Genomic DNA, 12,603 nt, shown 5'->3' with positions numbered 1-12,603 from the left:
GGGACTCAAATATGTATTGACTGTGTGAATTAAATAGTGGGAGCTTCAGAGCCCTGGCGGCTTCCACTTCCTTTGCCCAACTAAGGAAGATCCTCCTCAGCCTAATTCCCAGGCAGGAAGAGAAGCGGGAGTGGGGAGTGGGGTTCAGTAATGTTTATTAAGCACTACAAGGACGTTAGGTAAGAAGGAGTGCTGCAGATCGTAGAACAAGACGCAAGCAAGGATAATAAACACACTTGTGCAGAACGGAGTAGAAGATTCCCAGATGAATTATCTGGTCAGTGTGTCAGGCTGGCAGGAGGGGAAGGAAGCTACCCAAGAGGGAAGTAGAAATAGTTTTGATCCTAGGGAATCCCACTTTGGGTCTCCCTAGTCTCAAAGTGAGGTGCAGTATTGGCTCATGCCTGCTCATGTCTTTCTGGACAATGCATGATTTGTAGCAGCCAGTTCCTCATCCACCAACAAAACCCACAAGAAACAGACGGTTCCTAAAGCTAGAGAGAGATTCTAGCTAGCTATGAAGAACCATTTGTATCTTGGATTTGTATCATTTGCTACTAGACTACATGGTTTCACATTAAGAATCAAGTCTTTTACCCTCTGTATTCCCCCACAGTGCTCAATAAATGTGGGTATCTCGGCAAAGAAAAGACCGAGTCCATGCCACCTGTCAATGCTGTGCTGCTGCCCCTGATGTTAAGATGGGGGCAATGACATCCAAAACCCCATTACCCGCCTTTTCCCCCAGGAAGCCTCCTTCATACGTTTGTCAAAACAGGAACACAATAGAGCCACCTGCAGTATATGAACTTTTTATTCTTCATAAAGTGCTCAAAACATGAAGAACAAGCTCTTTATAAACAGGAGTTACAACTAGGAAGACAAACAGCAAAGCAGAACTGTGCCTGCTCTCTGCCCACCCCACCTGCAACTCTCCAAGTCGTGGCCAGGAGCAGAAACATCCAACAAGAACCTTGGGCTTCAACTCAAAGCTCTTCTGAAGACATCCTTGCCCTGGGCATTTTGGAGGCCCACAATCAAGGATGAGTGGAAGATCAGGGTCAGGGCTGGTAATGAATAGAGCCCGGAAGAATACATAGTAGAGGAGTGCTCCCCTTCCCCCAGAAGAGATACCTACCCAACCCCCACTGACCCCCAAAAAAACCATGACCCAAGATCTGGACACCTGGGGACACTTCCTCAGCTTTGATGAGTGATCATTAAGGTAGATAACATTACAGGGGCTTTCCCCCATGTGTCGGGGCTCCTCTGCCTCATCCTGGCAGAAGACATCACCCACAGAGCACATGTCCTTCCAAGGCTGTCGGAAAGATCCCATAGGCTCTCTCAGGAAGAAGAGGTAATTCCAGACGAGCTCTCACCTCCTCCCTGGGCCAAAAGTATCCTCCTTCAGTACCTCCTTACCCCAAAACTTTTGCTAAATCAGGGCACGCGAGCCACTAAAGGTTCCCTGTAGATGCCATGGGAAGCCGGCCATGTTTTCTGCAAGCTAACCAGGGCTGGGCCAAAAGACAGACACTTCATTTCAAAGTGCACTGCAGCCAAGCCAGGCAAGGCCATGGGGCAGAAGGGACAGGCTGGGAGAGCAGCCAGTGGATGGAGAGGAGAGCAACAAAGGCTTTTTTCCTAAGTATGGGCAGAGTGGGACCTCCCACTTCCAGAATGTAGTTTTTATCCCAGGACCCTCCACAAATGGGGTTGAGGGAGGAAGAGAAGGTGGCAGGAAAGTTAAAGGAGCAGTGGCAGCTTCGCCAGACCCTTAACTGAACTCTGGGGGAGGGGCACAGGGTGCAGCGAGTCTCACCATCCTCCTCTCCCATGTCCAGGGCTCTGACAGATCCAGCCCCATGTGCTCAACAGGGAGGGAGGGGGACACCAAACAGAGAGAGAGAGGTCTGCATCCAGAGGCTCTTGACCCCACCCACAAAAGGCACATTTTAATTGGTTTCCAAAAGTGCAAACCCTGCTGCAGCACAGAGTTTTGGCATCTGGACAGGCAACAAAAACAAAGATGGAGGCTTGATCCCCAAACACAAGCAGCCCAAAGCCCTGAGGCCTGGAGGGGCCCACAGCTTGGAGGCAGGTGAGGAGGTGCTCTCCCCACACTTGCCCCAGCTCTCCATACATTCACACATGACACTCAATGGAAAGATCAGAAGAGGAGGGCAGGGCGGGGGGCCTGGAGAACACACATCATCCCCATCCATCCACGTGGCACTCGTTCTGCAAACAGCTGGAAACACACAAAAATCAGAACACAGCAGAGATGAGACCAGACCATACAGGCTCCTTGCTCTCAAGGGAACAGACATGAGACTCCAGTTGCCCATAACTCCAAAATGGGCAACTTGGTTCCTGCCACAGCCCCAGCCCCAGTAATGCTAGGAGCCCTCCAGGGGCTGAAGACAAATGAGGAGGACAAGGGTTTAGCCTTGGACAAAATGACTGACCATTGTTGTGGGGTAATAAAGTATGTCCCAGATGCCACGTCAAATTGCAGCTCACCCCTGCTCCCCCTCGAGTACTAAATTCTTTGTTCCAATTCCCTGGAGCCCCTAAAACTAAGGGATATGGAAATAGGCAGGTGGGAACGACCGAGGGCTCCCCAAAACACACAAGTTGTACATGGAACCTGATGCCTCCAACGGGAGTCCAAAGGGTCCCCCTTCCAGCAGCCCCACGGAGGCAGAAGGGAAGAGGAGCAAGGAGTGACAACAGAGGACAGACAGCAGCCTGCCCAGGTGAGAGTGAGTTCAGCGGGAAGGAGGGCAGCGTAAGCCCTGTTTGGGCAGTGGGTCCACGCTGACCCTCCCGGGGGCAGGGGTGAGGAAGGCTACTTTGGGGGGTCAGGGGGGATCTGCAGCAGTGTGGGTGAGGTCTCCATGATCCGCACCAGCAGCCGGTCAATGTAGCTCTCCAGCTCCTGCACATGCTCGTCCCGCTGGCTCAGCTCCCGCTCCCGCTGCAAGAGCAGGCCGATGAGCTCGTCGTGGGTCAGGTGGTAGTACTTGGCCGACTGGTCCAGCACACCTGAGTCCTGAGGCCAGGAATGAGAATGAGCAGGGCAGCCTCAGGCCTACCTGCCTGTCCACCCACCAACACCCGGGTTTCACTCCTACAGGCCCCTGGAGGGGCCTCTGTCTCCAGTGCGAGAGACAGCCTGACTGGCTTCAGAGCTCTGGCGTGGGGGACCAGGCCCACTCTTTGCTCCACCCTGCCCAGCACCCTGCTCCTGACCTCCAGGCGCCAGACCTCTCTCCATGGCACCACACATCCGGTCTGACGCACCCTGGCATCCTGCCGGGCCTCACCTTCAGCCGCTTGGCATCCACAGTCTGGCCAACGTGGGGGGCTGGAGCCACAGGCTGAACGCTGCCCGATGTGACGGTCTTGAGCTTCTCCAGCCCACTGCTCAGAGCTGTGCTCAGACTGGAGCGAGGCTGCTTCCTGTCTGGGCTGCCCTCCACAGGGGCAGCACTGAGAGGCTTCACAGGGTGGGGGCTGCAGACACAGAAAGGAGATGCCTTATGAGGAGGGATGGGCAGTGCAACGGAAAACACGGGGCCACCTTCTCTGGGGGGCCAGCGGGTCTGCTGGACACAAACCACCACGTGGTGGTGGCTGTCCCCTACACAGCCAGAGCCTTGTGGTGGCTGTCCCCTACACAGCCAGAGCCTTGGGGCGGCTGCACCCTGCACTCCTCAGCAACTCTCCCCTCCTCCTCCCTCACTGCCTGTGCCCTCTCCATTTTACTCCCTCAGAAGACCTGCCCCTTCACAGGGATGGCAGAGGCCAGCCCACAGCATTCTCTGCACCTACAGCCAGTCTTTGCCAGGGCCACCTCCCCTCCCCCCATCCTCCCTGCCTCTTCCATACTGTAACCTTTCTCTAGGGATCTGACCAATTCTCCCAGTTTCCCAATTTTCCCAGGACTAAGGATTCCCAGGGTGAGGGACTTTGGGTGCTCAAACCAGGAAAGACCTGGCCAAACTAGAACACTTGGCTGCCCACCTCTCTCTACTGGTTGCTTCCCTTCAGCATTTACACAGGCCTCCCTTGACTCTGTTTCCGCATGAGTCATGCCCCACCTCCCCTTCCTCCTCCCCCAGCCCCACCAGAGCATGCACACTGCATTTTGTCTCTGCAAGTTCTTACCTTTCGTGACTCCTCAACCCATCAGAATGGGCTGTTGGCCCCGCCGGCCCATCACAAGTGTTCCTGCTGAGTCCACCAACCCCTCAGTTCTCAACTCACTGACCTCTCTGTGGAGTTCACACTTGGACCACTCCTTCCTTTGGCTTGCTCTCCCTCATTTCCCTCCAAGACCTCCATCTGGTTTCCTGACCTCTGACGGTCTCCTCCTCAATCTTAACTGCTAGTCTGCCCTTGGATCTCTCCCCTCCTCACCTTGGCTCCCACGACCCCTAATGTCCAGCTCCAGCCCAGACCTCACCCCCGAGCTCTGGCTCACATACAATTGGAGGCTGGCTCACTCCACACCGGGGCCAGTTCAGGTGCATCATACTCCCTTCCATGTCTGTCCTGTCTGTCCTTTTCTGTGTCCTTCCCAGCAGTGGGTGGCTCCAGTCAGACACCTGGGAATCCCTCTGATTCCTCCCCCACCCCACCCCACCCCCACTCAGCTCCAGGGCTAACAAAAATCAAGCCCTGCTCCCTCTCATCTTCTCTCACCCCATCCCCTCCTCTCCGAGCCAGTGCTAGCTAAACTTCCTCCAGCTACAACTGCTAACTCATCTCCTCCAAGGGAGTCTTGCCCACCTCCAACCATGCCCCGTACTGCTATGGGACTGTGAGCTAGCTCAGCCTCTCCAAGCTTCAACAGCCTTTACCGTTCTAGATCAGATAAGAAAACACAATCTCTAACACGAATGGGCCCTGCCCTTTCCTGCTGGGTCTCTACTTCCCCACACACTGCCGACACCCCGGGAAATGTGCTCTTTCTCACCTGCAGGCTCTTATAAAAGCTGTCCCTCTGTCTGGAACACTGGCCCTTCACCTGCTGGCCTACTAACTCCTATTCATGTTTCAAAGCTATGCAAGGCCACTTCCTCTGGGCAACTTTCCTGATTCCCCCAAGCTGACTAAAGTGACCCTGCTCTGGGATCCCCCAGCACCCTGTACCTGTGACAGGTATGCAAACTGCAAGCAGCAGGCCCTCAAATCAACTAACCTGCCCCCAGAATTTGGACTCTTCAGCAGTAGGAAGCAAAATGGCTTAGCCCAAGGCCCTGAGCTCCATTGGAGGAAGGAGTGCCCAGACCCAGAGAAGTCAACTCTGCTACTCAGGATAGGGCCATGGATTCAGTCTCACAACCTGGGAAGAGTGGTAGAGAGGCCAGGCAGGGGGCAGATAGCAATAAACAACCTATCTCTTCCCACCTAAGAGTTGGCATTAGGGATGGGAACTTAAAAGCTGCTCTAATGCTACCTATGGGCTGTGCCTGGGGAGGGGTGGCATAAAGAAACCCTGAATGGGTCCTGGGCTCTCAATCTGGTTGCCCCCACACATCAGAGGGACCCTGGACCCCATAGCTCTCAAGGACTCCCATTTCCTCATCTGAGAAATGGGGATAGCTCTACTTGGCCCATCTACTTCATGATGTAAGGAACATGCTGAGTTCGACACGAAGCCAGCCCTGAAGGGAATAAAGCTTCCTAAAGGTAGTGAGTATAATTAGAAGTGAGGCTGGAATACAGCAGGGCCAGGTAAGGACAGTGTCATCAGAGCAAGGAAGCTGTAACCACCCCCTCTCCCTCACCACCTACCACTGGAAGGGTAGCCCAGATTCCTTTCCTCCCACTTCTCCTCCATCAGCATGGGCCCCACGGGCCAGCTCTTCATGGGTGCATTTCTGTCTTGCTCACTGGACTGGGAACTCTCCGGGCATATCTTTGATCTCTGTTTAGTGTCTGACACACAGTGGATGCTCAGTGAATTCGGAAGACTAAATGTATGAGCCAGCAGGCTGGGGGCCCTAGTCCAGGAGCCCGTCCTGCTCCTCAAGACTCTCACCCTGCTCTGTTCAGCAGAAAAAGCAGCCTCCTCTACTCCCTCCACTTCTTCACTCAGGGCTCCTAGAGCACTAGCATCCTTCTGGACTTCACTGCTCCCCATTGACCCCAAATGATCTGTGTCTCCAGACCTCAGCTCTGGTCACCCCGCACCAGTCAACCTGGTGAGGTCACAGCCTCATCATTCTTCCCCAAACAGGCCAATGCCACGGTGACCACAGTCACACAGGCATCCAGTGTCCACTCTGCACAGTCCTAAGCACACCAGGACCACCCCCTGAAAAGGCACAGATGCAAACCAATGAGGCACCTGAAGGGGCTACAGACCCTTTCTTCTGAGTGAGGGAGTATTTTTGTTTTTCTTCTGTCCTCTAAATAGCTCTTGGGCTTTCTCTCCGACGGACCTCTGTATCGGTCCCTCCTCTGGTTCTCTGCCTCCCACAGCCTGTTCCCCTGGGCCTGCTGCAGAGGACATGGCCCCCATCTGACAAGTACCCAGCTTCCCTTGCAGCTGAATGCCTGAACTCTCATCCCCCTTCCCCTGCCAGCCCACACTAGCTCTCCCCACTCCATTCTTCACCCCCTGCACCTCTGCTTGCCCGAGGATCCAAGAAGGAGACAGCTTCAGAGCAGGTACCACAGAAGGGCTCCTTTCTTCAAAGCCTCCCCTATCCTGCTTCAGGGTAAAGGAACCCTTCATCTGCCCCTGGAAGGACTGAGGCTGGAATGTGAACATCCTAGCCCCTGGGCTGCATTGCCCCCCTCCACCCATCTCCTCCTGCAGTGTATTCTCAGGGTGGCAGCTCACCGCTCACCTGGCACTGGGCTGTGGCTCCTCAGCTGGTCGTGTCTCCAAGGGCAGAAGCACAAGCGGGGAGGCTGGGGTGGTTGCAGCGTGGTCCTCCCTAAGTGGGGCAGGGGAGCCCCCAGGGGAGGAGGCTGGCTCCCCAGGGGGTGGGGAGGAAGAAGTCAGGGGCCGAGCTCCAGGCAGAGGAGAGCATGGAGGGCTGGGCTCCCCATGGCGGTGGCCGGCCCAGGACGGGAGAGGGGGCGGTGGAAAAGCAGGCTCTGGGGGCGTGGGCAGCTCTTCTGGACCAGAGAGGATGGAAGATTCCCTGGACCCTGGAGGGGATGTGGACGGGAGACTGGGGGGGTCTTGGTTCCCCTGAGACAAAAAGGGGTTCAAGGCATCCTCCTCTGACGCCCAGAGGTCAGTGTGTTGGGAGCTGCCTGGCAAGGGCCCAAGCCCCTCTCCCACTGGTCCTTGGCTCTGGGCCTCAGGACCCTCAGGGCTCCCTCCTTTCTCTGGAGCCTCCAGGATCTGCTGACTCTGAGGAGCCAAGCTCTTTGGGTAATGGGGTATGGGGGCAGGACCCTCAGGGCAGCTAGTGGGCAGGGATAAGTAGGGCCCAGACACAGGAGGGCTGGCACCCTCCACTACATCTTCCAGGCCTGGCCCACCCAGCAGGGTTCTAGAAGAATGGCTGTCAGACTCCGACCCAGGGGCCTCGCCCTCCTCCTTGGCCTCCTGTGGACCAGCAACCAGCATGCTTGGGAGGTCGTCTTCTCCTCCAGTCTCTGCCCCCCTGCTTCTCAGCCCCCCTGCAGCAGCTGCCGTGGCCGCCTCCTCCTCCTCCTGAGAATCTGAGGGTGTGAAGAGGCGTGGTGGCTTGGGAGGTGGCCTGCTGGGTTGCAGTTCCTTGTCCAACACCTGCTCAGGTTTGGGCTCTGGCTCAGGCTCTGGCTCCAGCTCCAGTGGGGGAGGCCCCTCACTCCCCTTGGGGCTCCCAGCTTCTGGTGACTCTGGCTGCATCTGGGGAGGAGGCAGCTCATCAGACTCTCCCCGCAGGACCGGTGAAGACGTTTCAGCTGCAGGAGAAATGGTGACCACATCCCAAGGCCATGAATCTTCCACTGTATTGAGCTCATGCAAAAGCTGGCCTTCGCCTTGGGAGGCCTCGTCCTGGCCCTCAGGGGCGTCGTCTGGGCCAGGCAGTCTTTCCCACACACTGATCACTTCTGGGGAGCTAAACAGAGACGTTGCACTCTCTGCTGGACTCTGCCCTGCTTCCCCTCCTGGGGCTGGTGGCTCCCTGTCTGCTTCAGAGTCTGAGGCTCTCGGGTGCAGCTGGGCTGACGTAGAGGGCAGGCCGGCCCCTATCGACCCAAGGGGCCCCAGGTCAGCCGTGCTCTTGCTCTGGCGGTCCAGTCCCAAGTCCAGAGGAACCCTGGGCTCCAGCCACACGCTGCTCCCACCTCTTCCTCCTCCCCCAGGGTCCCCCCGGGGCTCAGCTGCCTTCATTGTCATGGCCCCACGGCCTTGGTCTTGCAGCCCAGTCACCTCCAGCCCCACTCCTGCAGGGGCCAGGATCTTGCTCCTGGCCTCTGGACGCAGCCTGCTGGCAGCAAAGACGTTGAAGGTGTCGTCCCACTCAGGCGGGGCTTTCCCAGGGGAGGCCAGGGGGGTGGGGCTGGCCCTCGAGGCACTGGGGAGAGAGGGAGCAGGTGAAGGAGAGTTTAGTGCTATGTCGGCTATGAGTTCCTCGAAGAAAGGGTTGCTCTGCATGGAGGTGAGGAACGGGTTGGTGAGACCCAAGAATCCAGATGGGGTGGCTTCAGGGGCGGCGGAGGCGGCAGCAGCAGTGGCAGCAGCGGGGGAGGCGGCTGCAAAAAGGTTAGTGCTTAGCATGGGAGCAGCGGTGGGAGCAGGAGTGGGGGGGGCCGTAGCACAGGGGGAGCAGGGGAGGTGGTGAGGAAGAGCAGCTGGGTCAGGTTCTACCTGAGGAGACACGTCCAGGCTGTGGAGGGAGACAAAACCGTGAGCCTCCTGGTTAATGCCAAGACTGGAAACGCCCCTGCTGAATACCACGCGCCTGCCCCCCACCTGCCTTGGGCAAGGTACCACATGCCTGGTACCTGGGTTCAGGTATGTGAGCCAGGGGACAAAGGGAAGACTCTAACAGGTACATTATTAGGTGCTGCCCAAGGAGGAAGATGCTGGACAGAGCTCATTTAAACCTCATGCCAACCCCAGAGAGCAATAATCCCGTTTTACAGCCAGGATTCCAGCCAAAACCAAGTGTTCTTCCACTGGTCCATATGCTGAAGTTTCTACTCAACACCAGACTTACGCCTACAGAACCAATCAGAAAGCACCCTATATCCCTTTAAGGACTGAGAGAGGAAAGAAATACCAGGTGCTTGGAGGGGATGAGGAGACCAGAGAAAGGCCAGGCTTAGTGATCCGGCTGGGTAAAGTAAAGCCCGTGCTAATAAAACCCAGCAGGGCGCCTGGAATTCAGACCGCTGAAGCAGATGTGTTCTGCTGACCTCTTGCAGAAATAGGAGGTAATGATGGGGCAGTCATCAAGGCATGATAAGATGTCAATAAAAAAGAACCCACCCCTCTCGTTTCTTGTGGGGGGGGGGGGGGAGGGAGGTCCATAACCTGCCCGGATGGACAGCAAGATATCACTGAGGATGTCTGCTGTCAGGCATCCACATGGCCCAGCACCCTGCAGAGGGTGCCCATCACCAAGGGCACTCACAGGCCAGCCTTGAGAGCAGCCCTGCTCAGGAGACAAAGACTGGAAGGCGGCAGTAGCAGCAACTCTTGAGTGTCACCAGGGGCCCTCTGGGGTCCCCCACACAGAGAGATCGCCGGCTCCCCTGGGAAATCCATCCTGTGGCAGTGAACCTCCACTCCCACGGACACCGGCGAACACTTGCTGGCCTCCGGGTGTCCGCTCCAGGGTCCTCTCCAGGAGGGAGCACCCCCTGCACCTGCACCTTACCTATGGTGCACAGATGACTGTAGGGGTGTGGGCTGGGGCAGACTCCGAAACTTGAGTTCATGGCTTCTCCAGGACAGTCCAGGAGACGGAAAACCAGAAAGGCAGCGCAGGTAAAAAGGGGGGGCCCACACCCCAGTTTTCAGGACTCTGACAGTGGTTTACAGCTGCCCGGCAGCTGAGCCCACCTAACAGGCCCAGACCTTGCTGGCTTCGCCTACTGCCTGGGTCCCATCTTCCAGCCCCCAGTCTAAGCCCCAAGACCCCCATTCCTTGGCCCCTGCCCAGGTGATCATCCCGGGAACTCCTATGTCTCCATCTTCTCCACTCAAGCTGCTGTTTTCCCCAAGGAAACACTGGGGGCAGGCACAGGGGCAGGGGGTGGTGTGGCTGGGGAGCAGAAGCCAGGTGTCACTGGCCAGCTCGTATGGAATGCAGGTTGGGGTGGGAGGGGCACCTATGGAAGGAAGCCGGTTAGTCTGGAGTTCACCAGGATTCTTCTGGGAACACAGGGCCCAGACAGAGCTGGGCAGAGGCAGGGCCGGCTTGTCCACAAACACGGAGCAAGCAACGGGAAAGAATCCAGTTCAACCAGCAGCAAAGGTGGGCTTCGCAAGACAGTGGCACTGTCAGGGCACAGCCAGGTGCAAAACTCTGGGTTTCTCTTAAGAATCCAGCTTCCAGAGACTCTCCTTATTCTTTTGCCCTATACTAACTCCCCATCCAAGTGTGGCTTCTTGGCCTCATACTATCACCTAGAGACTGGGTGTGGGGTGGAGGGTAAGAGAGTCCCATCGACTCCCAACCCACCAGGCTTCCCAGCACTGCTCTACCTCTGTGGTCCTGACATGGTGAAGATACCAAAAGAGGGCAAATCCTGGGCCCAGAGTCCCAAGCCCCACAAACGTCCCTTCTCCATTGCAAGCAGGCCCCAGGCAGGTGCCTACCTAGGGGACCACAGAGAGCAACGTACCACCACGTGGGTCAAGGCCCTGCCCTCAGCCTGCCCCCCAGCTGGAGCACCCATACCAGACACAGTCCAACTGTGCCAACAGGAGTCAGCCCCCAGGAACAGAGCTACTCTGAGCCACTTCAGTGGCTCTCTCCAGTCCCCTTCGTGACAAGTGACCAGAGGGGTCTGAAGGAAGAGAGCTCCATCAACATTAAATAGCACCTAGCTTAGCTCTGCAGTCCCCTCAGCTTTGGCCTGGCCCCACTCACCCCTGTGGTCTCATCGCAGTCTGGCTGGCAGTCAGAACCGCAGGGCAGGAGACGGCAGAGCAGGAGGCCCGGAGCCCCAGGCTAGGCTAGCACCCTCCCCCACTGGCTCCCCAGAGGTACACGCAAACCCGTTGGTATGGAACCAGCAAAGGGTTCTCCCTAGAGGAAGGGACTCCTAGTGCCAGGCCCAGCAGGCTCCCAAGAGTTGGCGGCACCTGTGAGAACATCCCATCCAACCCTCCCACCCAGTAGCACCCCCTCCCCTTCCCCCCCGCCTCTCCCTTACCCTTGCTCCACCCCAGGTGCACACTCTGAGGGTTCTCACTTTAGAATTTCCTCTCCCTGCCACTGTATCTGGCACAGACCAGACACACCCCCACATGTGGTTATTTCCCCAGGTTATGCTCTGAGGCCAGAACCCACGGTGCCAGCCCACACCATGCAGAGGGGACTTCAACATATGCTGACTTGTCTTCTTTTCTAGGAACAAAGTTGGGGGGCGCCTGGGTGGCGCAGTCGGTTAAGCGTCCGACTTCAGCCAGGTCACGATCTCGCGGTCTGTGAGTTCGAGCCCCGCGTCAGGCTCTGGGCTGATGGCTCGGAGCCTGGAGCCTGTTTCAGATTCTGTGTCTCCCTCTCTCTCTGCCCCTCCCCCGTTCATGCTCTGTCTCTCTCTGTCCCAAAAATAAATAAAAAACGTTGAAAAAAAAAAATTTTAAAAAAAAGGAACAAAGTTGGGGAAAGAAGTCAGAGGTCCAAATGTCTCTGCCCCAGTAATCTGAGGGAATAAAGCTTTAGGGCCTGCAGGAAACTTAGGACAACTGGTGGAACCCGCCCCTTAATGCTGACATCCCCCCTTCTCTCTAACAGCCCCTCTACTTAAACGTTGCCGTTGCTGGGCAACTTACTGCATCACCAGGCCACCTCTGTAGCTGGAGGTCAGTTTCACTGGTGGACAGCCCTTCCTTAGGCTGAGATGAGCCATGTGTCCTTGTTATTTCCACACACTGGTCCCAGAGGTGGCATGCGGATCTGCAAAGGCTCTCCACCAGGCAGTCCCCCAAAAGGTCAAAGCCAGCCTTCGAGGCATACACTCCCAGCCAACAAGCCCTTTAGCCATCCCTCCTAAGGCACGATCTCCTGGCACCCTCCTGAGACTGATGCCTGATGCCCAGGAAAGGTGTCCAATAGACGGGGCGTGTGTATCCTCTCCCATCACCTGAGCACAATGGGGTGACAAAGAGGGGCCTAGGAAGCTGTAAGTGGGGAGACCACATAATTTATCTTCCAAACCAGAATGTTTTTAACACAGTAAAAGGGCAATATTAACCATACCAGGAAAACAGCCACAAACAGGACGGACGGCCACACTAACTCTAGGTCACTGGACACACATCATGTCCCGCATTTACCCCACCGGAACTGCCACTGGGGCGCTCAGCTTTCGGCAGCCACTGCACACTCTAAGCTCATCGGGACCTCGGTGTCACTACTCCTGGTGAGGGGCCGGGACAGATGCACAGACCACCAAAGGCCA

General features: G+C 56.7%; 1 protein-coding gene across 3 annotated transcripts in view; it reads right to left on the bottom strand.

Annotated features, from left to right (window-relative positions):
• Positions 1 to 798: 798 nt before the first annotated feature.
• The window catches only part of RAB11FIP5 (RAB11 family interacting protein 5), a 37,650-nt gene continuing 25,845 nt past the window's right edge, over positions 799 to 12,603 (bottom strand). Inside the window, exons 4-6 of one of the 3 annotated variants that reach the window (XM_060657755.3) lie at positions 6,870 to 8,852; positions 3,333 to 3,522; positions 799 to 3,058 (exon numbers count right to left, since the gene is read on the bottom strand). In XM_060657755.3, the coding sequence (XP_060513738.3) occupies positions 2,855 to 3,058; positions 3,333 to 3,522; positions 6,870 to 8,852 (2,377 nt within the window). In that variant the 3' untranslated portion in view covers positions 799 to 2,854. The remainder of the gene's footprint in view (positions 3,059 to 3,332; positions 3,523 to 6,869; positions 8,853 to 12,603) is intronic. The other 2 variants (XM_060657764.3, XM_060657783.3) reach the window with 2 other exon arrangements.

This window comes from Panthera onca, chromosome A3, assembly GCF_046562875.1.
Source record: "Panthera onca isolate mPanOnc1 chromosome A3, mPanOnc1 haplotype 2, whole genome shotgun sequence".
In the NCBI taxonomy this organism is placed as follows: domain Eukaryota; kingdom Metazoa; phylum Chordata; class Mammalia; order Carnivora; family Felidae; genus Panthera; species Panthera onca.
This window is presented reverse-complemented; position numbering and strand designations above follow the sequence as displayed.